At 42.8% G+C, this 25,527-nt stretch overlaps 2 protein-coding genes across 2 annotated transcripts in view; both read right to left on the reverse strand.

Annotated features, from left to right (window-relative positions):
* prkd3 (protein kinase D3) overlaps positions 1–17,125 on the reverse strand; it is a 44,070-nt gene extending 26,945 nt beyond the window's left edge. Inside the window, exons 1-3 of the mRNA XM_030044771.1 lie at positions 16,861–17,125; positions 16,096–16,263; positions 15,558–15,991 (exon numbers count right to left, since the gene is read on the reverse strand). Coding sequence (XP_029900631.1) covers positions 15,558–15,851 — 294 coding nt within the window. The 5' untranslated portion in view covers positions 15,852–15,991; positions 16,096–16,263; positions 16,861–17,125. The remainder of the gene's footprint in view (positions 1–15,557; positions 15,992–16,095; positions 16,264–16,860) is intronic.
* Positions 17,126–18,144: 1,019 nt separating this feature from the next.
* On the reverse strand, positions 18,145–25,011 carry mocs3 (molybdenum cofactor synthesis 3). The gene is made up of 13 exons (XM_030044773.1): positions 24,768–25,011; positions 24,205–24,337; positions 24,007–24,099; positions 23,080–23,200; positions 21,847–21,921; positions 21,551–21,668; positions 21,329–21,437; positions 21,152–21,214; positions 20,535–20,698; positions 20,166–20,213; positions 19,485–19,581; positions 19,247–19,354; positions 18,145–18,371 (listed from the first exon to the last, which is right to left on the reverse strand). The coding sequence occupies exons 1-13, from the start codon at positions 24,858–24,860 to the stop codon at positions 18,214–18,216; spliced, it is 1,380 nt and encodes a 459-aa protein (XP_029900633.1). The 5' UTR covers positions 24,861–25,011; the 3' UTR covers positions 18,145–18,213.
* Positions 25,012–25,527: the final 516 nt, after the last annotated feature.

Raw genomic sequence — 25,527 nt, forward strand, 5'->3', positions numbered from 1 at the left:
TGCACAGTCACCCACACACGCACAGATAAACCGTTTCCCAGCACCGCCCTCCCGTACGCGTACCCATCGTCACCCACACACGCTGTTGCATACATCTCCACAGCCCATAGTGACTAAGCATGTCTTTTGTCATCTTCAAACGCAGGGGCCAAGCTGCACACAAATTCATTCAGCCGAGCAGCCACGACCACACACACACACCAAAGACCCCGGCACGGCGGTGCTGTGTGTGAGGTCCGCAAGTCAGGCTGGAAGGACGAGTGGAAAGGGGCTTTGCGGTACTAAGCTTTTGTTAAACGGACTAATCCGCCATTGATATGCTAAATCCTGTTATAAGGAAAGAGAGCAAGAGGTAGGAGAGAAAGGGAAAGAGGGGAGATGGGGGTGGAGGGGGGCAGATCTGAAATATGGTCCTATTTCACTGGAAGCCAAAAACAAATTACCTCAAACAGACTTGGAAAAAAACAGCCTGGTTTGAATAACCGAGTGTGCTGTTTGGCCCGGAGAAATAAAGATGCTTTGTCTCGCACAACTGTTACTATCAGCGGAATACGAAATATAAGACGCAAAATGATGAATTATGGAATTAATAGAGCCATAACTCATCAATTTACATCTCAGGAGGGAATATGACTTTACCAGTGCAAAACAAAATCTTGGCTGGATTTGAGTGTTGTCTTGTATTCTGCTGCGTTCTGTTGCTATCACCACAACATAACACAAAACCAATGTGTGCAGGCACTCAATCACAGAGGACAATGAAGGTTCTTGTCAAGAGAGAATAGTGTGCACATGATTATGTGGGTAAGTATGTGTGTGCGTGTGTTTGTGTGCACTTATACATTCAGAAGTGTGTGTGTGTGTGTGTGTGCTTGTGTGCTATGAGGTAGAGGTGGGTGGTAACGGGGAAGCAGCGTGCAGAGGGGCGAGCAGGGGCTGACAGATGGCCATGTGATTACAGTAAGGAAAGGTATGCTGCCTGACCCCAGGCTGCCTCACACCTTTATTAGCCTGGCAGCAGGCCGACTCGGATCTGGCGGACAGCTACAGTAAAATGTCCTGCTCCACATCAGTCTGCATGAGCAATCAGCACTACATAGCCGTAGTTTAGCAAGCAAGTTCGTACAAATAGCCAGCTGTGCTGCTGGGCTAGAAAGAAGGATTTTAATATCTTTTGATCTTTGTTTTGTGAATGAAGATAAAGCCTCAGAATAAATCAGACTTATTTCTCTCTATCATCTCACTAGAATACAACTGGAAAATAGGGCTGGGTGATAAATCGACTAAATCAATTAATTCAGATTCGGATTTATGTTTTAAATCGATGGAAAAAACAGTTGAATCTTAAAAAATTGAGATTTTGATTTTGTATGTTATGATGTTCAAAAACCCAAACAATTCACTCATCTACACAGAGCGTGCGTGCTCAGAAATGCATTCTTGACTCAACAGTCACGTGATCATGCCTGCTAAAATCCCCTGCAGTAAGGAATTGTAGTTGAAAAAAAAATTAGAAAAATGTAGATTAAAATCGTGAATTGTGAGAAAATAAGATTTTATTTTTTGGCCATATTGTCTAGAAAGTGCTGGCTTAACGTAATAGTTCACCCAAAAGTGAAACTTTTGCCAATTTGTGAAGTTGTCATTGTCCATACAATGCACAGGGAGAGAACTGGTGCTATTTGATAGCAACCCTCTTCAGAACAACGGAAGTCAATGGGTAGTACTTTTTAGAGTTCCACAAAGGGTAAAAAATGACAACAAAATTACTCCATCCATCCTCCATACATGTAATGCATACATGCATTCTGAGTGGCAGTGTGACTCTTCCCTATTGCCTTTGATAACAACACAATTGCATGTCCACGTTCTGGTGGACAAAAACCTACAAAAATTCTTCATCCAGGAAAAGCACACACTAACCATTTTCTAAATACTGTCACCCAGTAATGGTGCTTCAGTACCCTGATAGAGGACCAAATTCTTTTAGTTCATGTGACATTAGCCTGTGGGTAGCAAAGCATGAGCTGTTTTGCTATCAAAAACTATTGAGGAGCATTTGCGCAAACGTGTAAATCACTGCAATCCTCTGATTTCATAAGACATGGCTCATGCTGCATGAATGGCATGGAGTAGTTTTGTTGGAACTAAAAAGCCGTACCCATTGACTTGAGTTGCTCTGGGGACACACAAAGACACTAAAGCGGTGTGTCAACTGGCACGGGAGTGAGTTGTAATGAAGTGAGTTGTAATATTTTCATTTCTGAGTCAGCTGTTCCTTTCACTTTCATATCTTCCTCCAAACTTGTAAACGTAAAGATGCCAGTTCAAATCGCCAAAAATACTGCAGGCAAAGTTAAATGAGTAACCTCAACCTCTACTTTCATGGTGCCCTTGAGCAAGGCACTTAAAACTCACCTGCTCCGGTGGCTAACTCTAGAAGACAGTGGTTGTGCTGGGTCGCTCCCTGGTGTGACTGTGTGAGACCGTATGAATGTGAACTGGGGCGTTGCTAGAAAACAGCATGCATGCCCAATTGACTTTCCCTGGATGAATAAGGGTTAGAAAAACACATCAGTATCTAGGGGGGTGCAGTCTTTGAACAACGCAATAGACTATAAATAAGTAACAGCATTACAACAGCAGGGGGTAAAGCACTATTTAACCTCCAAGCAGCGGACAAACGTTCATCAAGGTACTGGGTTCCTGTGAAGCTTTAGGCCAGACACAGGAGGTGGAAGGCCCTTATTCGTTTAGCTGGAGGTGGCAACATAAAGCCCATCATAAGATCAGTGTGAGGCATGGTGTTCTTAACCGGCATATAAATGAAACCATTGACTGTTATGCCAGCAATTGTTTATCAGAGCCAAGAGACAGAACACACTGCTCTTTAGACTCGACACCAGGAGACACAAGATGTTGATCTCTCTTTGTTCCTGTTAAAGATTTTCAGTCCCTTAGGACACTATAAAAGATAATCCAACAGGTTGTGAGCATACTGTTATTTTTTAAATATTGCCAGTACTACTGTGTGACGTAATGCACAGAGACATGGATCGAAAGGTATGTATGTTCAAACATTGTAAATAACTCCGAGCGCTGCTTGATGAGTTATGATGTACAATAGCTTTAATAGACAACATCTGCTGACTCATCGTGTGATGTTGCTCCACAGTAAGTCATGAAACCATAAGTTCCAGTGAGCCGTAGTGAATGTTTAACAAATAGGAAAACTGTTTTTGATGTCAAAAACAATGGGGAAACCATTGTTTGAGTTTGAGGTGCATGTTCATGCCCACAACAGAGGAAAATGTACTTCAGTTCCTAGTCAAACGAATGCTTTGGAAAATCCAATTATGTGCTCACACGAAGCTTGGGGGAAAGCTGTGTAATTAGTTTGTTCAAGTCACATCAAACACAGTGTGGAAAACTGTGTTAATTTAATAAAGTCAACAGTGGAATTGTATTTGTTTTCATTACATATTATTAATGTCATACCAGGCAGAGGTTTTCCACAGAAGATGGTCAAGAAACACATGCATAGAAAATTATACAATTACCAGATCCTGGCATTAACGACAGCCAAATAATTTGTTGTCACTTGGAGTAATGCATCAAAAGTGTGCACACTGGAAACACTCTGGTTTTCCAGTGTCTTGTTCACCATCAAGTCTTTTTGGTCCTCCGTTAACAGTTTCCATATAATTTGGCTGCAAGATTTCTAACTAACTCATTTTGATGAGTTATTTGAAAATGTCACTGTACTCCAGATACTGTACACATAAAGCTAATTCAAGATCCCACACGTTCATCATTCATCCCATTCATCACGCACAAAATACTTTCTCTCACTCTGTTTTGTACAAATACATCGCGATTCATTTCGTCAATAACATTCCTGCACTCAAGACAGAGAATGCTACAAAATTAAATGAGCTGATAAGGATCAGCAGAGAGCAGAAAATACACAAAAATGCATCTACATCTACTGATGGCCGATAAACTAATTAAAGGTTCAGTTAAATTGCTGAATTTAACTGTCAAAAATAACTCCTGTTTGAGTTTAAAAAAAAGAAAAGAATACAAGAGCTACAAAAATAGTTTGGTAACAGTGTTTTATCTGTCGGTATTTCAAACCAAAAGCATTTCAGTGCAACACGTGACTACAAGGTCCAACCTCAGAAGCAGGAAAATGAGACTGACATCAACACAGCTTCTACTAAACGATAGACAGGAATCCCAAATTATTGCAATGTGTAATGGATCTCTATATAACTGAATGACATAATATACTGTCTTCTTAAAATTTGGCACTGCATGCATCATGCATGTATACAAATAAAAGATTTTTCATCTTTTCATAACAATGCAGTGGATACAGACAAGTAACATTTGTGTATCACAGGATGCTAAATTACAGCTTTGGTATCCCTTCTGGATGTTGTCATTTGACATATCCTGAGGCATATAAAAAACTTTTTTTTTAAATTCTGATGTCTTTCAGTTTGCTAATTTTGTCTGAAAAGCTTGGAAAAGAAAGCAAAATTGGCTATTCATATAAATTTCTAACATTTGTTTAGTATTATAATTTTGTGCCTTGTACGCCCATGTCGCCTGTAGGACACAATAAAACAACAATCAGCATCACCACCATCACCCAAAATTTCATCTTTTGTCCGAATTTCCACCATTAGGTAAGTTAAGATGAAGGGAAAGATTGCTGACATTGTGTTTTTACCTGTCACTGTTATGATGCTGAAAACAAATGCTCATCTTATCGATTTATTTTGCACATCAGGGAGAAGAAGAGCTGGATGCATCAAGTGTATCAAGTGAGTGATGGGAAATTAAGTTCTATTTGATCTCCACGATGTCTGAGACATCAGAAATTGTGTACATGTGGCCCTGAAATTCTCTAAGTCAGAGCACATCCTGTAATCTCGTGACACACAGGGAAGTCAGTGCAGTGTTCTGCAGAAGTTGCCCATATTTTGTTATTTATGCTGTATTTAATAGGAAAGTCTATACTGGATGTTATGTTGACTTCGTCAAATATTAACATAATGGCTGTGGTGTGTGGTGTTTGAAGGGAAAACTTTAAGAAACCCTGGTCCAAATGCACCAAATGCACCATGCAAAGTTTCATTTTTCAAACCCCTTCAGGCCAGAGAGTGAAAGTGCAGAGGTGACAGCATCTGCCCTGCTGTCTGTTTCGCAGTTCATCCTACACGGTTCTGCTGTCACAATGTTGAGCCATTGTCCTTGGCCTGCGATGTGGCTGCATAGCATGTGCCTTCCCTTCCACTCTGCAGCCAGTGGGTGGAAAGAAAGGCAGAGGGGCATGCTTCATTTCGTTGCATTACATAAAACTATTTGCTCCTCTGTTTGCAGGCACAAGCCAAGAAAAACACTACAGCTGGAGGGCAGAGAGAGAGAGAGGAGATTCAGCAGAACCAACTAACAAAGCACTAAGCCCCGATTTGGTTTATATTATTCAAGCAAGCGTCTTGAACACTTCCAAACCTTATCTTATGACTCTTTACAACACATGCACACACACTTCTTTTCAAAGCCAAGTCACCTTCTTTTCCACTGCAAAAGGGAGACAAAAACTCCACTATGGGTATCAAACTGAACCAACCCCATGCAGAGTGCCACTGGTGGAAAGGAAACTCATGTGGTGGGAGAGCGGTGAGAGAGGCTGTGACTTTCTCACTCAGATGAGGCTGACTAACACATTTCCTTCCATGCGGCAGACTATGCTTCACGCTTCATTCATAAGTTTGTTCTTTATGAGGTTTTATCATCTCGGAACACAACAGCATATTGTTCAAAACAATGGAAGAGGAAGTAAATTCAGTCGGAATGATAACTGGTGCACGTCAAGGCTCGGCGTCTCAGCCAAAAGTGGAGTAAGGCATCACTTAAAATACATCTGGCGGCGTGCTAAAACCTATTTCAACATGCATGACCCTGTAGCAAAGCATTTTCAAAACAGCAGCACACACCATACAAGCAGAAAAGCCTCACCGCCACTCGGGTGTAACTTTCCCCCCATTCATCCAGCCCTCTGACAGTATTTGGAATGCCAAACTTGCACATTGCTCCGCTTTGTGTGGACAAGGGTCAGTATAATGACAGGGTGACTTATTGTTTGACCAACATCTCAGGGCGCTACTCCACTTCTCCCCCTTGTCATTTTTTTCAAGAGAAGTGTGAACACTGCAGCCTGGCCGACGCATTTAGCCAACTTGAGAGAGATGAGAAAAGCAGAGGCTTGAAAAAGTGCCAAGAGTTCATATGCAAGTAATTCACTGCTGGTGTGGCTCCCTCCTTATGCTGAGAGCTGTGTTTCTCTATTTTATGTGCATGAATATGTGTCTGAGCATGCATGGATGGTTACTATATGTGTATGTGCGTGCATGCACACAGGTGCCTACTTTAAAGTACATGTGTGTGAATATTAAGATGCCTGGTGCAGACAAGGTGGAAGCACTGTGCTAACCACTGAGCTTATGGCTCTAGGCCAAAATCCAGACCACAGACTATGCTTGTTGCAGAAGGAGACTTTACACCTGTCAATACAGTTTCAACCATTAGGTTGAAACTAGAAAGAGCTAAAGCTCTTCCGTTTCAGCCAATTTACATCAACCACAACAATTGATAGTTTTCAGAAAAATACTGACCCAAATTCTTCGCCTGGCTTTTTGTACAATCACTCCAAAGCAAATTATTTCACCAGGCCTTTTATTATTTGAATACAGACTGTGGTCATCTGGCCCAAGGTAGTTAAGTGTGGCCTTCAGTATGGTGGAGATAATGATGATGAGGTCACTGTTTGGTTACTAGCCATTGTGTCCCGACTGAGAGCCAGGAGGCTTTCAGCCTAATGGCTCCATTCTTTCCACACATGACAGAAATGGTCCTCTCTGTCTTCGATGTACCATATTCAGTTGCATGCCTGTGTGTATGCGTGTGTATGAGCGAGTGTTGCATGCATAACTGTGTCCAGAACAGGCAGGAGGAGAAGAGGAAGGCTGAGTCACAGGATCTAAGGCCTCTCAGGAAGAGAGCAGTGTGATCTAAGACATGCTTGGCCAAGCCCCCGCACACTGCTGATGAGTTATAGCCCCGCTGCGATCCTCCGCCAGAGCCTCCGCCTCGAAGATATACTACAGCACACACTCCATCTCCCCTCGCTGGCCGGGAGTACCTGGGGACGGCTGCCAGATACACCTCCACACGGGGCAAATAAACAGGTGAAAGCAGGGGGATTTATGCCAGGAGGAGACTGATGGTGACTGCGCTTTCTGTGTTCTGGTAGAGCAGGAGGTCATAAGGGACGAGGTTAATGGTTTGGCGCAGCAGTGTGCTGCTGTTGCTCAATATAAACATTAAAGATTGCATGTTGCATGAATTTCAAAAAGGTGGGCAGAGGTCAGTTGGTGGATTTTTTTGCCCCTTCTTCATGATCAGTGACAGTTGTTTATTGGTTCAGTAGTTCTGGTGCTAAAACAACTGTTTCATACAAACACATTCCCACATAATGTTGGTTGAAGAGAAGATGAGGTGAGGTCTTATGCCCCTAAACTAAACTAAACTAAACTAAACTAAACTAAACTAAACTAAACTAAACTAAACTAAACTGAAATTAAAGTTGTAATGCTATCATTAAAGGCTAAATTCCACTACTCTGGCAAGCTGTGGCCTTCTTCAACTCAAAGTCACCAAAAGGCAATTTCTCTGACCATTTAAACACACAGACAGGAATAATAGCAAGTGCAGTGGACAGAAAAGCCATTTGAAGGCAGGCACACAGACTGAACAGGCTGTGCTGCTTCGCCGACCGCAGCAGATTGGAGAGCAGGAGCAAAGGGAATGTGGAAACAGGGAGAGGCTCTGAGGGGAACTAACTTAACAGCATGTATGGCTGAAAAAAAAAAAAGACATGGTGACAAAAAGAGTCGAGCTGCCTGCCTGGCTGCTTCCCTTGTGTTTGAAAAAGGCTAAACACATTCATAGTGGAGTTATGATACAGTTATTTCTCTTTTCATTTGGACTGTGGTGCTTTACATGAAGTTAAATGTTTCTTTTTGCATAGGGAAATACACTGTACAAGCACGTCACAAAACCTTTCCCCTCTACAATTAGCGCTGGATTTCTTCTCCACTCACAGCAACATGTTCTTGCACTTCCTCTGGCACCTTGCTATCAGTGTGACAGATCACTCACCAAGCCAAAAGACAGGAAAAGCAAACAGCACTGACAAAACAGCACCGAATGAGGCATTTTGTGACCTGCTCCTAACGCAGGGATCGATAGTGCCCCACAGATACGAGTGTGTGGCTGACATTTGAAGAAAGCTGCTCTGGGCTCCATATGGTCTTTATAGTATGTTGTTATTCGCATAATGACTGAAAACAACTTATAGCATATAAACAGATCTCCAGTGATTTGTGCTTATACTATCTGTCAATTCTAGTCTTGTTTACACTGAAAAGTGTGTTTTTTATATTTTTATGTAACTATATGTTAAATAACCATGGGTTAATAATATATTGAAGAAGACTAGGTCCTTGTCACAGGGCCAAGTTTAAAGAGCCCCCCATTCAGCATTTGTCATGCTTGAAGTCCTTTAAGTGTGCTGAGGTGGTCAGTGAGTGCTGTCAAGGTGGAACTCCTGTTTAGGGAGAAAGGCAGGCTGTTAATGAGTAAATTAATAAAGGAAATGAGACATCCTCTTTCACAGGAGCACGTTATGCCATGGTTACAAATTCATGAATGAAAGATAGTGAAATCACTCAGGAATTACTCCTAAATCACTACAGAGGGCTGCTGATGGTTCCTCCTCACTGCTGCCAATCACTTCAGTGTAATCATGATCAAAACTGATTAAGCTAGCAATAACAGAGATTGGAGTGATGCGAGATTATCTCCAACCACTGGCCAGAGGCAAAGGATGGTGAAGGGCATTTGGACAGCCTAGAGATGCAACAAATACAAAGCGAAGCCACACTTGGTGGCAGAAGTGGCATTCCATGGATGGCTTTGGCATTGACTGAACAGCGGGACATCAGCAGGCTGGTGGCCACAACCCACGCCTTGCCCTAATGCAAAGCCTGCCAACAGGGCTGTCCCAGCCCGCTCTACCCCTTGTCCCTGGAGAGGACCACTCTTCTCCACTCTGTCATTCTCCGACTCTTGTGGCTGGGCCTTGTGTTCTGCCTTGCCACTCCACATTTAAAGGAGAATGAGGCTTCAGAAATGTGGACTGCAGATGGTAGAAATTACTTAGCTCACTTAACTTCAGAGATTTTTTTTTTTCTCTTTCTCTCTCTCTCTCTCCCTTTCCACAAATTACTCCAAGACTGGGTAAATTGATAGATTCCTTGTGCAAGTAGGCTTTTGAGATGTGCATGGAAAGCTTTTAGTTTTTCAACAATTCCAGTTGTAATACTCATTTAGCCAAATCCATGGCATTGCAAATACAGCAGCATGTCTGCAAACAAACACTGAAAACCATATAAGTTGGAAAATGACCATAAGCCAAAGACTATAACAGTGCCTGTTCCGAACCAATACCAACTCTGACTATTTTGACTCGAGGGTGACCTGCTTTTTTTTCCTGTGAAGGAGCTGAATGTGCTTTCCAGGAAATGTCTGGCCCCATGTATATCACACATAGGTCCCTGTGCTGCTGAGATGTCCTCTGGGGTGAAATATGGCTGCCAGCTCCATAGGAACATACAGATGTGGACTTATGCTGTCCAAGGGAGGGAGGTAGGGAGGGAACGAGACAGTGGTGATTTATTTCCTGTGTGTTTCAGTTAGCTTTGGTCGATGGGAACTGCGCTTTCTCCATTTTCCATTTGAGCTCTTCTTTCATGCAATTCTTTTCTTGCATTACCTTTTTTTCCCCAGACCAGGTCTATGACAAAGCTGAGCTTCTTTATGGATCTATCATGTAAATCTTCTGCGTAATCGAAGGGTTGAAGAGAGGGCTGATCAGATTGGTATCATATATTGACATGTTGATGATAAATCATTTGATCATATCTTGGAAGCTTTTCTATATGGCACCCTAGGGCACACATATTGCATAAAAATGTGAAACCTGAATAACCCCTAACTACTGCTGCAAATCATTCTAATATATCTTGATAAAGGAATGTTGACACTATCCTGTTTTCTAAACTTTGCATTGCATCATGTACTTGATATTACTCAAAGGTTTAGAACAATCCAAAGCCTTCTGTTTTCATCATATTCTGCTGTTTCATGTTGTCCAACTTAGCCTGTGGAGTGTTTCTATCTCAAAAAGGCCTTTGTCTGCCTAATTACAGAGGCAGCTGTACAGCACTCAACTAGAGACTGGGAGTTACTGCACTAACAAAACCAGTAGGGAAACCTGTGGCTGAGGCAGCCGCCTTTCTCAGTCCAGCACTTCCAGCTGTAGTGAAAATGCAGTAATATCCTTGGGACGAGGGGCTTAATAAAAGTATTCATAAAACCAACTTTTCAGGCAAATGTTTTATGTTTTTTTCCACTGCCCATGCCAAAAAGACTTCAAATTTCCTTCCTCCTAGTGAGCTTTATCATCCCCTCTGACAGTGAGAGAGCACTTTTAACTGGGAGGCCAAGCTACACTGTAAACTCTTCATTTTATATCAAACACATTTTAACATGACAATAGTTTCAAATATTTGATGTAATGCATCCCCACCAGCAATTCAATTGCACCTTTATAGGATACTAAATACCTGCTGAGTATGTCCGTAAAAATTTTAAATCAAACCATGTCAATCATTCCATTGCCATGACAGCATCCTTCAAAATTTGGCAGATGTTCAGCATTACCAAAACAAGCGTTTAGTTTCAAATGTTTCAACTTCACGGCAGTCTTTCTCCACCCATCCCATGCAACATCACATCATCCTAAAAAAATGCCTGTGTGAGGAGGAATGTTCTCTAGCTGGCTGTCTGTATGGATTGAGCGGCTGGCTAGCTGGGACTCATTCTCAGGGAGTCGTGAACTTTTGTCCCGCCACTGCTCCCTCGCTGGCTGCACGAGAGGACTTGGGCGACACCAAACAGGAAACGCTCAACAAGTGGAAGCTATGGCTGTTTATCTCACGCCATTCATCAGGCCCAAAAACCAGACAGAGCAGCAGGGGCCTCAGCACAGACACAAGGCCTTCCCGGGTTGGACTCACACAAGTGGCAGGCAGCCACAGAAGGGGCCATTAATAGGCCATCGGTGGGTTAGATCTAGGCTGGTTGGTACCCCCCTGGGTGGGTCTCCACCGCCTGCTGGCTGGCTCCACTCATCCTTTCTCACAGTCCCCAAGGAGCCAGGCTAAGAGTTGATACCCCTGTGCCAAGTGGTGATACTCCAAAATGGCCACATTTAAAAAGTATTCACTAAAAAGCTAGTGCACTAACCACAATGGCTGCCCTAAGAGACTGAGATTGAAGCTATCAGATCTGATCTAGGATCAGGTTGCCCTGGCCTAAGTTTGACCTTAACCACTAACGTTGGTGAAAGTGGTCCAAACCACTACTATCAAAACCAACTTCAGACCAGTACAAAAGACAGAAAGTGATTCTGTGCTGTGGATGTTGGCCAAGTCATGTGGTTGAGTCGTTAGCAGGAAGAGGAATGAGCCACACAAAATCTATACAATACACAGCCATTATATCAGGCTGCATGACCCCACGTCAAACAATGAGACTGATTCAAAACTAAGGGGTTCAGCCAAGAGATGAAATGTCAACCTTGAAGCCATGAGAAATTATACACAGTATAACAGACCACATGCAGGCATCTGGAAATTTCACAGCTGTCCAACCGCAGCCGGAGTGCATCTGCTATAGCATAAAGTCTTGTTTCCATGGCTTAGATAGTAAATTCTCTGAGACTAACAAGCATCTTCAATATAAAGGCTCATTTAAAACTGGACATGATCTAGGGTGACATGATACCAGAAAGCTTGAGAAAAGGTTGAGAAAGGACGAGACCACAATCTTTTGCAGGATGGTGGGCCGATTAAAGAACCAGCTCCAAAGAGGAATACCAAAAAAGAACTAAAATCAGGTCAGTTGAAGCTGACCGATTTTCTCTTCTGTCTCTTTTCTGTCTTCATTCTGAGCCTTGCCTAAGGTTATAAGCTTGGGGCAGGGACTGAACAAATGATTGCAGATACAGGCAGCTGAAATGAGGCTTCTCAGGGTGGCTACATGGGCTCACTGGGATAGAAGAGTTCAGCAACCTGGCAGGACTCAAGTCACTGCTTCCCTGCAATTAAAGGAGCCAGCTGAGATGGTTTAGCTGTCCAAGTGTACTAGGAAACCCCCAGGGCAGACCTAGGACTCACTGAGGGACTGTATCCCCAGTATTCGTTAGAGTGCCTCGGGATCCCCAGAGAGGAGCTGGAGGAATTTGCTGGGAAAAAGGACATCTGAGCTGCTCTGCTTGCCTTGCTTGCACAGTGACTTTAATCTGAACAAGCAGCATCAAGATGGACGGACAAATGAATGGATAGATTGATGCATTAATGGATAGATGGATGCATGCATAGCAGGGTCAGGAAATATGTCAAAATTATAGGCTACTTTCACCCCAGCAGAGGTCTGAGGATGTTTAATTTTTCAAAATAAAACAGCAAAGGCAAAATGGTGATGGATTCAGCTCACTGATGATTGCCTATATATCGATTCTGCCCCCAACCCTAATTGATAGCTCAGTCACCGTAATATAAGGCAACAGGCTTGTAATATGTCATCATGGCTGTATGTGTCATTGAGAAAACATGTATACATATCTGCATACGCCAACGCACACACATGCACACAACTAAATCCCACACTGAATGTTCACAGCCGCTGACGCAGCAGAAAACCGCTAACTGAGTGGCCAGACTGAAGTCAGATAAGCAACCATGTTTGTTGCATGGCTGAGTGAGTGGTGAGTCACTGAGCAAACCATCCCTCAGCGGAGGAAACAACAGCAATGAGAGGGGGAATACAGTTCCATCCAGACTCCATCTCCATGCCACATATTACCACATATAAAGCCTTTTCCTGTCTTGTCTCTGCTGACACAGAAGCCTGAGGTTCTGCTGACTGGAGAGATCCTGAGACGTCTGTCAATGGCCAAGCCGGGGTCAGAGATCCTCAGCTGGAAAAGTTGGCCAGGATGAGCGAGACTTTGTAAAAAGCTTACTGCTGTCATGCATATTTTAGAGTAAGAAGTGAGGCGGTGATGGACTGGATTGCACAGAGGGCCCACAGTCATATTTTCCATTGATATCAAAGCCATATGGCTGGATTTCATAAGATAATTCAGGCAGCACACCACATAGCCTGACATTTGCAATGATGAAATAGAGGAAGAAATGCTCTATAATGTAGAAGCATGGGCTGGATATGTATTATGTATTATCTGTCATGATGATGTATGTTATGATGAATAAAATGTACAGCATGTAGATCTTTATCATTCATGTTCCAGTCTTTGAAAAAGAATTCCCAAGACTGTTGACAGTGAATCACAGTTCCTATCATATCTTATTACACTGCACTGTATTCTTATGAACATGTACATGCTCTACATAGGTAGTCTTAAAGTGTGTGATACGAACTAATACAAAGGTATTAAAATGAAACCCACAAAACAAATAGGTTATCAGGCTCTGATCTTGGCAAATTGCCAGCACCCACGCACCATGAATGCACTGTACTGATTTTCTTTAAGTATTTTCTTCAAAGCATCGTCTTTCCCACCCTTTTCCTGTAACAGATTCTTGCAACCATGCCAATATGTTACGGGATCCATGTAAATATGAGCAGTGATGAGATTTTCTGCTCTGCGGACCAGAACTGTTCATAACTAGCTAGTGAGAATCAGCAGACCTCGTAAAGAACAACAACATTACCCTGCTCCTCTGGAATGTCAACTTGGACAAAATGGAACCAAAGGACACAGACACACGTAGGACGGCCGCTTCACTATCTCTCACTCGCTGTTCAACACAAGTCTGCCCATCATTCGTTCTCCCTTAGCCTGGCTAAAAACACAAACACCTCAAACCCAAATATAGCTCCATCCTGCCCAAAATCCACATAATGATGAAAGCTTTGTTTAATCATCCACCTTTCATTCGATCGCCCATAATTACAGACACATAAGGTGTAATCATCATTATTGACACAGGGTATAAAAAAAAGCAACAGTGAGAGTGTGAATAAACCCTAGAGCTATTTCATTAATGGCAGTCCACCCATTAATCCCACATGCTGATGAACTAGATGACCATGTGCACGAAAAGGGGACAATCACATGTTACCAGGGAAACAGTTTACACTACTGACATATGCTTATAAATTATTCATTTAATCAACTAATCAACCTTTGATATTACTATAAATTGTTGTATTGTGTTGTGCAAATGTGGGGGTTTACATTACCAGCAGTTCATATAAGAGCTGCAGCATAAAACAAGGCCGCTCATGTGAAATGCTGAAGATCTATGCTCTTGTACCTTGTATGACTTTTTTTTTTTTTTTTAAAGGTGCACTATGCAAACCTGCAGAGCGTCGGCTGAATTGAGGACCCTTCAGACGCAACGGGCAAAAATGTGAAATAAGCACATAATCTACCGGTGAGTCACTCCGACGATGAGAAACATGCAGACTCTACCACAAAACTGTGTGCTTATTTCTCACTTCAATGTACCTTTGGCAAATTTACGTACTTCACCTTTAATCGGGGCCCTTACAGTGTTGAAACGTGTTAACCTCATCCTAACAGGCACACACACATGCACAAACTGGCAAACACAAACCATGGTTGAGACTTCCCTACCATTTTCAGCACAAACAGACAAGAATGAGCAAATTGAAGCCGGCTCCATCGGTTTGCACATCAGATTGCCTCTCTCCACCAAATGGTAGATGGCAGACGCTGCTGACGGATGCAGCCTATACTTGAGTTCAAAGCCTCTGCTTATGCTGGGGCCATACTCCAATGTCATTACAACAGACTGCTATTGTCATGAGGAATAAGCTGAAGATTACAGCAGGGCTGAATATGGGCAGAGCAGAAACCGCTGAGTAGTTCTGTATGTGTGTGTGTGTGTGTGTATGCATATGAGCATGTATGCATAATGTGTGTCCGGCAACAGTACACCACAATGTAAATAACTGTTGCTACTAGACTGTGTACAGTAACTGGAGGAGCATCAGTGCCTGTTGAGTGCATGCTTCTGTGGTGTTTGACTCATTTGGAGGCACGAGACCCAGATGTCTGCTGTGCAAAACAAAACCTAAACAAAAGAATATGGCACAGGGAGATGGCAAAACACATGTTGGTGCATCATCTCAGCCACTTTTCTGCATTCACGACAACTGCCTAAATTTGAAAACAAGCTAATTACAGGGGCTGTATAATGTAGGCTTTTGGGGAACCTTGCAGCTTTTGACACTTTAGGCCTGCCAAAGCCTAAAGAGCTTTAAATGAGATAAAATGTGCTGTGTTTTTTCCCTGTTGAGGCCCTTACCTTCTGGTCGACGATGGAGCACACCAGGTCCTTGACAGCGGACAGCGACAGGTCGCTGGCCTCCAGGTTCACCGTCTCTCTGGTCAGGCCGATCTGCAGCAGGAAGGACACCCCATGGAAAGAGCTGCGGGAGTTGGTGGGGCTAGGCACACTGTGACTGCCGTTGGACAGGCGCGTATAGAGCGGGCCTGGTGGGCTCGGAGACGGGGAGGGGGTGGGCGGCGAGGACGGGTGGTGCGGATGGAGAGAGTGGAGGTAGGCTCGAGGTAAGGATGGGGGAGAGGAGGCAGACATTGGGTTTCTTCCAACAGCGGGGACAAGGTGAAATGCTGAATAGTGAAAGGGTTCAGTGATGACTGGCAGGAAAAAGCCCCGCTGGATCTCTGTGGATAGACTCTCGGTGGAGGAAATCTTTGCTCCTCATTCCAAGATACCTGGAGCGCAAGGCAGTCATACAAAATAATGTGACGTTTCTGTTCTCATATCACCAAGGCACTATGACTGAACGCTCAGGCAAAAGCCCGGATGCAGTTCCCACCTGCGCTCACACTCCGGCGGCTTCACTCGATGGACAAAGTCAGTGAAGAAATGCTTGCTGAACGATTTCCAGACTTCTGCAGTAAATCAAACTGCATCAAACTTCATATCCTGGAGTGGTGCTCCTTCTCCTTATTGAAGTCAGTAATCCACTCTGACCACAGGAAGCCTGTCACCAAACACACACAGACACAGATGCAGTGCTATTTTTATTTTACACATGAAAAAAGCATTCACCTATCTGAACACAGTGGAAAGAGGAAGGAATTGATATCATGATAGCATATGATGAGTCTATCACTTAGCTTATAGGCTGTATAAATGAATCAATACTTCTTCAAAGTCACCGTGAACAGGTTTAAGTGGTTTAAACCTCTGATTTAAATGATAGCTGACATTAGTTTTAACAGTGCAAACGACTACTGCAGTGTTATGAAAAACTTCACATACAGGCCCGTGCGTTTGTGCGCAACAAAAAGTCACGGCGATCTAAAGTTCACACAATATATGTTTTGTGTGTTTACAAGAATTCAAACTCCAGCAACATCTGGAACCAAGGCTTCTGAACATCTGGACCCCTCCCACTTTCGATTGGCTCGCTGGCAGAACACAACCCGAGTCCCCGAATGCCAGCAAAACAAGTTATACAAGCCCTGAATTTGCACATTCACACAAGACTCTCTTTATTGCAGTTGAAATATCCATCCGAGTAAAGCCCTTTCACCCACAAAAGTCGCTTCTAAGGTTTGAGAAATGTGTACTTTACCTTCACATTCGGCAAAGGGCGCTTTTCTCTCCATTGTGAGCGGACTGCAGAAACTTTCTAACTCCATCAACTGAAGAAAACGGAGTCCGAAGTTTATAATTGAGGACTTTTTGGAAAGCGCACAGCAAAGCGCGACGCCGCAGCCCGGCTAGAATAAACACCAACATTAGTTTTACCAACAGGCGCGCTGAGACTTATGCACCGAGCCGTCCGCTTAATGACATTTTCTCTTATCTTTTATTCCAGATAGTAAATTCATGCGCATCTTATTATCCCTCCAGCTGTGACTACTCCTCCTGCTTGACGAGTAAAAGAGCACAGAGCGTCCCTGGGGCTTGGAGTTTTTTTATTATCTCCGCATAACTGAGTTTCCATGTGTGGGGAGGAATATTTGAACTACAGTCCCTGTAAAGCAATGGCGCCTCCGATGGAGCACAAACCAATGCGCATGTCCCTTTCTTTTCCGTTATTTGAACTTACGCATGCCAAAAACCTTTATTCCACACGAGCTCGACTGGGATGTAACCAGTGGTTCTCCGAGCTGGCGTCCAGGAGCACCCGGAGGTCCTTGAAGTGGTTCCAGACGTCCACAGCAAAGTGAGGAACAGTTTGACTGATGGATTTGACAGAGTGCTAGAAATACTTTATATAAACACCCAATAGCCTACCGACATTGTGGTTCTCAAATTTATTTATACCGCATTCTGTGTTTACAAGAGTTCAAATAAAATCTTTTTTTCAATCAATTCACTGGGAAGTTCACAGAAGAAATCAAGGGATTACTTTTCTGATGTGAAGTTTCAGGCTCCACACAATTGAGACTGACGGCTAAACCCTTCTCAGATAAGGGTACCTGGGATCATTTGTGGCCCAAAGTGTCTCTGCTGAGGGACCCCAAGATGGAAAGGTTAGGGGTCCCATGATGCAGTTTATTACATGAGGAGAAAAAATGCTCCTCAGCTTAGCTTACTTAGTTTATAAAGATCTAGCCTACTTAAATTTCTAAAAGCAAAAGTTAGAGCTGGGGATTTGATTGTATTTCAAGTGTTGCCAGCCCTTTTTCCATGAACTAGAAGATATAGCAGCATATTTTAAGAGCGGTTATTCAGTATGTGTTATTATGTTATGAGTGATTTTGCAGCCAAACAATTAAATCAACAAGTCTGGTCAAAAGTTATTCCAGACTGACACACCAAACTAGAATAGTGGGTCAACAATACACAGGCAATATAGTTAGTATGCATACAAGCAACAAAAAAAAGCAACATAAAGAACAGGCAAGAATGACAGGGTTATGTATTTGAATTTATTGACAAAGAAATTATAAAACACAGAAGAAACATCCTGAATGTATTAATACTGTGGAAAGGAGGGGTCTATCTTCTGGGCCCAGGCCATCAGGCCTCCACAGATGTCTTTCGCAGTGATTTCGTCCACGTCTGATCCGCTCATCTTCTCCAGAACCTGCACCGCCTTCTGAGAGTCATTACCCAGTTTACAGATCACATAGACTGCAGGGAAACGGGGAGAGAAACAAGAAAATGCTTCGAGATGATTCTGAAGAAGGCAGCACGGGATCTCACCCAGGAATGCGTATCAAAGGCCATATGTGTTTTGAGATTCACAATACTGATAATGCACTCATTGTTGAATTCCTTTTCATGGCTTTAATACACGTTCATGTGATTCAAAGATGGTTACAATATTGTATAAATCGCAGTCAGTGTTACTGGCCAAGTTTCGTTTGAATGAGGAATTCCTCTTTGCACTGCTCACATAGGCATAACAGAGCAGAACATAAAACATTTAAAAGTCACAATTAACATGTCTTTTAAAGCAGAAATGGTGAATAAGGAAGATACACATGATTAAAAATAGTATACTACTGATCAGTAGCTGCGTCAATCAGTGGTAGAAAAACAAAATAAACAGAAACATATATAGATATAGAAAATAATGCAATGTGTTCTGAGAGTACTGAACACAAAATATGCTGCCCTAATGAGCTGAAATGAATATGTATAATTTTGTAATTATACATAGAGGAAAAGAGTAGAATATGTAACACTATATGATATGCTAAACTAAAACTACTGAGCGCTAAATAAAGGTCGCTGATAAAGAAACCTCAATAGAGCCACCACAGACCTAAAGTCTTGAATATTCATTTCTTTAAAGCAGGCCAGCTGCTCAGGTTGACTATATTGTTTTGGAAAAGGGTCACCTAGCAACCCCATTACATCCTGCCATTGGCTGTCCAAAATAAGCCAATAGCCCGGCAGTACGAGACTACACTGTGGACTGTGAATGCTCAAGTGGTTCTATATGCTTGCTTGTTTGCTGCTCTATGTTCTGACCTACATGGAGGGGTGTTTTGACACGTTACCTGCAGGCCGGCAGTCACCTGCCATCTGCTCTTTCAGTTGGCGGATTCTCTCCTGAAGTAATCGGATATGCTCACACTTCCTCTCCTCTAGACTCGAGAGGGGAATGTCTAACGGCAATATAAGGAATAGAATCATATCGCAGTGGAGGGCAGCTTGTTTAGGACATGAACAAAATTGAATACAGTTATTATTAAGACAATGTGAGACCGAGTGTGTGTGTCCAACATATAAGGATACTGACAGAGAAGGGTAAATGGCATATATCCACCTCCACAAGAGGGCGCACATCCAACAAGAGATGGGAAACTCCATTATCCAATATGGATTTATAATCCTGGAATTATAATAGAACACTCTTTAATGCACAGACTCCTTCGGCTTTAGAATTGGAGGGATGCGTGTCTTTATCCACTGGGAAAAGGTTTTGATTTGTATCTCATTAGTCAAGCAGGGGAAACCAAAATGACTCACTCTGCAAATGTTGAAATACGTACGGCTTGGAGCTGTATGGGTGGGGTAATATGAAAATTTAGCCTGCTTTTCCTTAAATCGCAGGAAGCAAAACTGTTTCTAACTGGAGCCCCTTGCACAATCTCTATTACGGCCCAATCAATCATGATCCCCATCTCTCTACTTAATGACTCAGCGGGTTTGAAAGCTCCAATTCGGCAGAAATATAAACAAAACCAATCCACTACTATTGCTCGCACTGCCAAATGGAACATGTTATTCTTTCCCATACAAAATCTACAGGCACATTTTAAGTCATTTCCCATTTAGGGCTGGGTCAGTACTGAGATGTAATCAGAGTTTATGAATGCGCATGAAAACTGAGAAAATCGTGCATAATCATACAATAAACATCACTAAATGCAGGGAGTCACGCTACAGCCAATCATTCTGGGTTATGCACACTACCTGCACTGTGATCCTCTGATCTCTGGAGAGGAGGTTGAGTCTGCGGCACTGGAACACACAGAAAATAAGGTTGGAGGCAATAATAGAATTTTCCTACCATTAGGGGATAATTATTTGTACTTTCCAATTGTCAGATTAAATGGCCAAATACAGTTGAGATGAAGAACATTTCAGTAAAATATCTCTGTGCAAAGGTGCATAACATTTAGATCACGCAGAAGTTTCTTGAGCAGCCACAGATACACTGCTTTTCAGCCTTGGAATAACAAACTAGCAATCACATCTCATTGTATTATTGTGTAAAAACATGCAGTCCATACTATAAAAGGTGCCATGCCACACTGCTTTGTCTCCTTCTTTGAAACTAACCTTATCTGTGGCTGCAGACCCACACAGGCTCTCGTAGTCCACCAGCTGGGTCACTGTGGGGTTTTCTCCGCACACCGCACAGCCGGCCTGCTTGGGCCGCAGCCTGATGGACCTGAACCTGGTGTCTTGAGCATCGAATATCACCAGCTGCTGGCCACAGGAAGCTGGCACGCCTGGTCAAGGAAAGGCTGATTTTACAAGAAGTATCACTGCACAGCATAAATCAGAGCATCAGTGAAAAACCCCGTGGCGATGTTCGGTAGGAAAGCAGCACACCACATGCAGGTCTACTGCCAGATGTGTGTCTCAGCATCAACACAAGAATTTTGTAACCTAAGCCAGTTTATGATAAGAGTATCTTCACAAGTAAAAGCTTATGAATGGACAATACAGCGTCTAGATAATGCCAACAAAAATATGCCTCAGCCTGTTTTTGCTTTGCTTTGTTTTATCTTCCTCATTTCGCTACAATGGCATCTCCTTTCAACATGGTTCATTCAAGCAGTGCTTCATTCATTCATCTGGATGACTAAGCAGAAAATTCTGATACACTGCAACATAATGGCCAAGGGGTGTATGTAATGTGGGAGTGAGGAATGGAAAAACCAAAAGGATACAGCCTTGTCCAGAGGCAATCTTCAGGACCTCTAGTGCTTGGAGGCAGCCCATTATCCCTGGAACTAAATGAGAAGTGGAAAATATTACGAACAAACTATCAGTTAAACAGGCTGTGCTCATACCGAGTTAATAGCTTTTTGGGGGGAAAGTAAAAGGACAGCAAGGAGACGACTCACCCACTCCTAACACCCCACCATCGGAACAGTTGGTCACTGTCTCTGGGGGTGGGGGCCGAGGGTACAGACATCTGTAGCAGGGCCCTCCACGGTAGTTATATACTGTCAACTACACACATACACACAAAGATAAGAACGCCAAGACTTTTACTCTGGTCAAATGACATTATAGGGGCTTTCTTATTCTGAGGAAAACAACAACCTTCAACCTTTCTGTCTTACCTGTCCCTCCATTCTCAGGGCGCTGGCCGACACGAGGGGCTTGCCGCTGAGCACACAGGCGTCATTCACCAGGTAACGGGTGGGGACGTTGTCTGAACAATCGGCCACAATGTCATATGTGAGGTCAGCGAGGTCAAGGCATCAACAGTCATCAATACAATTATATTAGTATTATTATTGTAATTTGTGTCTATTATTATAATTTAATATATGTGCATTTCAGTTTTCAATTTCAAAAATGGTGTTTATCTAAAATCGGAGTCGAGTCATTAACAGATAGAATGGCAGTAGGATATTGTTGAAGGAGTTGCATGGCGTTCTCCGAGGAGAGCTGCAGGTGATAGGGAACACACTCTACTGTCGAGTTCAACCTGAGGACACACACAAAGCCACTGTAAGCTTTTTAAAAAGTTCTGCATTGAGCAAAGTTAGACCAATATATAGTGTTGGTGTTGCTGATATATCAGGCGGACGCTGGCGTTTTATTAAATCTTGGCCGTCGGCCAGTTGTGTTCTCAAGTGCCGATATGACAAAGGTCCCTCCCTGACCACAGACACATTAATAGACCACAAAATCTATTCTATGTGTTATTTAACTGTTAAATTATGCATTTTGTAAATTAATTCTCCATGTAAACATGGTAATGTATGTCAGAGTTTCCCCTACAATTGTTTGGACAGGGTGTGTCACCCTGCCTTAAATAGCTGCCAACCATTCTATTAATTCCATCAGCCTCTGCCCCAATGGAGAGTTTTAATGGTCTAAATGTGGTTTCCTCCTTGAGAAAAATATATTGGAAATACAGAACCCTTATAATGTTTTGGCATGAAAATAGATAAGTATATACACTAAATATTGCCTCAAATTACTGGCTATCAGTGGATTTTCACACAAAAAAATTGAGTATCAACCTTCAAAAACCCATATCAGTTGAACTCTATTATTAAACAAGCAACTGAATTATCACTAATGCACATAAACCGGGGGGGGAAAGCAGTGCGGTGAGCCTAACACAGCATCAACACACTGAGGAAGTCAAGAGAAAGGACGCCCTCATGTGGCTATGGCTGCACAGTGTGTGTGCTAACCACAGCAGGCTTACTGTGAGGGAGAAAAGGCACTGAAAAGAGCCGTCTCTAAAATAACATGTTTACACAATATTTGCAGACTGGGGTGAAATACACAACTAAATATATCGTGTGGTGAGACTGGAAAGCGCCAGCTTACATTACACAGCAACCAAAGGGTCACAAAAAGCGCAAAAATGCACCAATTATCATACTAACTGAGTAATATCAAAATAGTGTTTTTCTATTTCAAAATGGTTTCTCCTGTTTTAGAACAACTGAGCAGGAACATATTTCCCAAATGCACCACTGCACAAAGACCAACTTTCTATTAAATGATGTCTGTGTAGAAGGTGTTTCAGGTCATCAGCCCAGGACTCAGCAACATATTGTCCCACACACACACACGTTTTAATTATGATAATGTCACATGCAGTGTATTGTAGGGCCCCCGTCAGCACCTCCTCACTGCACCAGCAGCAGACAGGGCCTTGGCCTGGCCCTGGCTTTCCTCTCCATGCAGCACCTGTCTGTGGAGGTTACTGAGCTCCACCTCGTCATAGTCCAGCAGCCCCAGGCGCCCTGAGGCAACACAAGCATGAAAAGGCCAGTGTTAAGTCTTTTCATACTAACCCCATATCCAGGGTCAAATTCAACAGCCACTAAGAGTCAAAAGTGGGTAAAATGTGTCTTTGGTGGAGAAGTTAACCAAATTAACCACTACACTTTTTAAGAGTCAGCAATACATACACTTGCTGACCATAAGGCAAATAAATCAAATGAAATACAGTGGCTCTGTATCACCAACCTGTTGACTGTCTGCTTGCTACACTGGCTCTACACAAAGTGGCAGCATTTAAATGTATAAAAACTTTTCCTCACATGTCTCAGCTGTCTGGACAGTTAACAAGCCTACAGTTTATTTAAATTGAAGCCAAGGCGACACATGGCAGGAGTGAGACCACTAAAAAGTACAAAAGAAGAAAGAGGCCAAAATAATTAGAAACAAACATCTACTACGAGTGAGCACATTTTAAATTAAAACTCTGCATCTGAACGTTTTTGAACGTTTCACACTGTACCCACTGATATACACGAAACATCATTTGAAATGGACAGGCTGACATATTTCTGTGGAAAAATATTTATTAATAATTATGATCCAGGAAAAAAAAGGTTATTGTGAGCATTTATTTTGCTTCACCAACCACCAGCAGGTGAGCCAAAAGAGTAATCTGGACACTGCCAATAACTTGCCAAACCTTTGATGGCTCAAAAATTTATCATGAACACTACATTTTGTAATGAGAACAACAGAACTTTTTCACAGCGCCATTTGACAGAGGTTAGGCAATAGGTCATGCTGTATATTAATCCAACCAACCTACCGATGCCTGCAGCAGCGAGATACTGTGCCAGGGGGCAGCCCAGTCCTCCACAGCCCACAACCAGCACTGAGGTCTTGGACAGCCTCAGCTGACCTGCCGACAACCAATATACACATTACTCAGCCCATCCACACCATAAACTTCACTTAACTGGAACACAACTCAGCTGTGGTGCAGTCTCCCTGTGGTCATTGTTACCTTGGACACTGAGCTCTGGCAGGAGAAGCTGTCTGCTGTAGCGCATGATGTCCTCGTTACACAGGGATGCTTTGGCTGGGAGTGGCTCCAGGTTTGTGACCTTGTCATGTAGCTTCAGCACTGATGTATGGCTCTAATATCATATGAGAGAGGAGACATTATGGAAACAATGGAAGCAAGTTCCAGCAGGAGCTTCATGCCCTCTGCCATCACAGCCCTCAGTAATATTATGAGCTGACCAAACTGTCTTTGCATGACTACTGCCAATATTGTCATTATATCTGTTTGCTGTGAACTCCACTGATTTCTGTTCATTGGCGTGTGCAGGGTATCAAAATAAACTTCCTGTTGGGATAAATAGATTCCTTAGTAGCCATTTATCCCAACAGGTCGTTTATCCAGCTACTGAAAGATACCATAGCTTTAAGCTTAATGGAACAAAACTCTAATGTATGAAAATATGACAAAGGTATTGTGAAGCTCATTTTCCAATCTCTATTTCTTTGTGATGGACTTTAGCTGTAGAAATCAACCTAAAATGTCACCACTGAGAGTTAACTTACCTTTTCTAGTCGGGCTAACTTTCTCTTCAGAGCTAAAATCTCCTCCTCTCTCTCCGACAGCTGCGCCTTCAGGCAGGACACCTCGTCCGCCATCGCCGCTAGAAAGCACAGAAGACAAATGCCGATATAAAAACGCTGCAAAAGAGATTAAACGCTGAAGTTACGGTGAAACCGGGTGAGCATGTTTGTTGACATATGCGGCACGACGCGTATTTCCGGGTTGGCCATGTGGATATACCACGTGGTGCAACTTGCGTAAGTGACGTTCCCAAAGACTCTGAAAGCGCCACAGGTCCCCGAGCACGAGCTTTATCTTTATGAAAATGTACCATGGCTGATTTGGTGTAATACACACACACACACACACACACACGTTATAGAGCTCAAATGGATTTTTTCATAGGCGTATTATTTTTCTATCAGTTATTTGTTTAAAATGTGTGTTGTTGCTCTGGCTGTGCGGCAATTCAAATTTTCCATAGGCCTAATATATAAGTGCTCCATGATGAATAAGACATTGCATGACTTCCCCTTTAGTTTACTGTTATCTCACTCTCTTCCGCAAATGAACTCTACCCCCATATTCGCAGGAAATATTATTTTGCAGCGCTATAAACCACAAAGTCGCCGTATATTAGTCAGACACAGTCTCTACAAGAAATGTGACAGGAGTATGATGGCGATTTTACTCTGATGATCATTTTTGTTTGAGTTGCCATATTCTTAGCAGACCTGGATCCACTGTGCTCTGGATTTAAGC

This window comes from Myripristis murdjan, chromosome 22 (assembly GCF_902150065.1).
Source record: "Myripristis murdjan chromosome 22, fMyrMur1.1, whole genome shotgun sequence".
Lineage (NCBI taxonomy): Eukaryota > Metazoa > Chordata > Actinopteri > Holocentriformes > Holocentridae > Myripristis > Myripristis murdjan.

What these genes read in the sequence shown, in the direction of transcription:
- mocs3 (XM_030044773.1), bottom strand. Translation starts at nt 24,860, where the DNA reads ATGGCGGACGAGGTGTCCTGCCTGAAGGCGCAGCTGTCGGAGAGAGAG. An exon ending in AGTTAGCCCGACTAGAAAAG is followed by an intron (nt 24,338 to 24,767) that starts GTAAGTTAACTC and finishes ATATGATATTAG; the next exon opens with AGCCATACATCAGTGCTGAA. An exon ending in TGGTGGGGTGTTAGGAGTGG is followed by an intron (nt 21,215 to 21,328) that starts GTGAGTCGTCTC and finishes CTTCTCATTTAG; the next exon opens with TTCCAGGGATAATGGGCTGC.